At 68.6% G+C, this 1487-nt stretch overlaps 1 protein-coding gene across 1 annotated transcript in view; it reads right to left on the reverse strand.

The window, feature by feature from the left end:
- The window catches only part of EMIHUDRAFT_445591 (hypothetical protein), a gene marked incomplete at its 5' end in the record, with an annotated part of 2149 nt that extends 672 nt beyond the window's left edge, over positions 1 to 1477 (reverse strand). The window contains 4 exons of the mRNA XM_005767837.1: positions 237 to 287; positions 613 to 669; positions 840 to 890; positions 1378 to 1477. Coding sequence (XP_005767894.1) covers positions 237 to 287; positions 613 to 669; positions 840 to 890; positions 1378 to 1477 — 259 coding nt within the window. The remainder of the gene's footprint in view (positions 1 to 236; positions 288 to 612; positions 670 to 839; positions 891 to 1377) is intronic.
- Positions 1478 to 1487: the final 10 nt, after the last annotated feature.

Here is a 1487-nt window from a genome sequence, read left to right on the forward strand (position 1 = left end):
AAGAGGTGTGGGGAGGGTGTGGGGGAGGGGTGTGGGGGAGGGGTGTGGGGGAGGGTGTGGGGCGCGGCGGCGGGAGCGGTGACGGGAGCGAAGCTGGCGACGGGTGGTGGCGACACCACTGGGCGGCCTTTGGGCTCCGCTCGGGTCAGCTCGGGTCCTCTCGGGTCCTCTCGGGTCCTCTCGAGGCATCTCGAGGCATCTCGGTCCATCTCGGGCCATCTCGAGGCATCTCGGGCCTTGGTCGACTTGCCACCAGAAGTCGCGGCGACGGCGGGCTTGGGCGGCGCCTGGTCCGAGATTGGGCGAGATTGGGCGAGATTGGGCGAGATTGGGCGAGATTGGGCGAGATTGGGCGAGAGTGGGCGAGAGTCGTTGCCGAGAGTGATTCCGCCGAGATTCGCCCAGATTCGCCGAGTCAGCTGGGCCGAGATTCTCTGCCGAGTCGGCTGGGACGAGGTTCGCCGAGGTTCGCCGAGGTTCGCCGAGGTTGGGGCGAATGGGTATGGGGTGCGGGGCGTGGGGCGGGGCGGGGCGGGTGTGGGTGGGTGTGACAGGGCGGGTATCGAGGTATCGAGGCGGGTATCGGGGCGGGTCGTGGGGCGTGGCACGCGCCCTCGCGGCCCGCTTCTGCGCCGGCTTCTCCTCGGGCTCGAACACCTTCTTCTCCACCTGCCGGGAGGGGGGGGGGGGGCAAGTTCCGGGAAGGTTCCGGGAAGGGTCGCCTGGGGGTGCGGATTGAAGCCACATGTAGATCCCTACCGCCCACATCTCCCAACACCTCCCTTCATCTCCCTACCCCCCGCATCTCCCTGCTCTCCAAATCTCCCCACATCTCGCGCCTTCTTCCGCCCTCCCCCCTTCTTCCGCTCCGCCAGCGCCGAGACCGGCACCTGCTGGCGAGGCGAGGCGAGGGTGAGCGACAGGCGTGCTGGGAGGAGGCGGCGATGGCGGGGGAGGGCTCGGCGGATGGGGCACTGGGGGCGGCGAAGGAGGCGAGGGCGGAGGGGGCGACGGAGGAGGAGATGGCGGGGGCAGCGAGGGAGGGGGCGAAGGAGGAGGAGGCAATGGTGGAGGGCAGCCACGGGTGCGCATGAGTGCGTGTGTGCGTGTGTGTGCGTGCGTGTGTGTGTGTGTGTGTGTGTGCGTGCGAATCCGTCAGCGGGTTGAATCGAGGGCGCGGCGGGGGAGCAGCGGTCGGGACACCGCGCCATGTGTGGTCGGAAGTGTCTCGGAAGTGTCTCGGAAGTGTCTCGGGGACGACGAGCTTCTGCTTGGCGACGAAGTGTCTCGGACGTGTCTCGCAACCGTGAAGTGTCTCGGAAGTGTCTCGGAAGGGTCTCGGAGAAGTGTGTCGGAAGTGTGTCGGAAGTGTCTCGCCTTGACGAGCTTCTGCTTTGCGATGGTCTTCTTGGGCGTCGCCTTGGCGGGCGCCTTCTTGGGCGGCGTCGCCTTCTTCACGGGCGCCTGCGGCGGCGGCAGCGGCGGGC

Source organism: Emiliania huxleyi, assembly GCF_000372725.1.
Source record: "Emiliania huxleyi CCMP1516 unplaced genomic scaffold EMIHUscaffold_479, whole genome shotgun sequence".
In the NCBI taxonomy this organism is placed as follows: domain Eukaryota; phylum Haptophyta; order Isochrysidales; family Noelaerhabdaceae; genus Emiliania; species Emiliania huxleyi.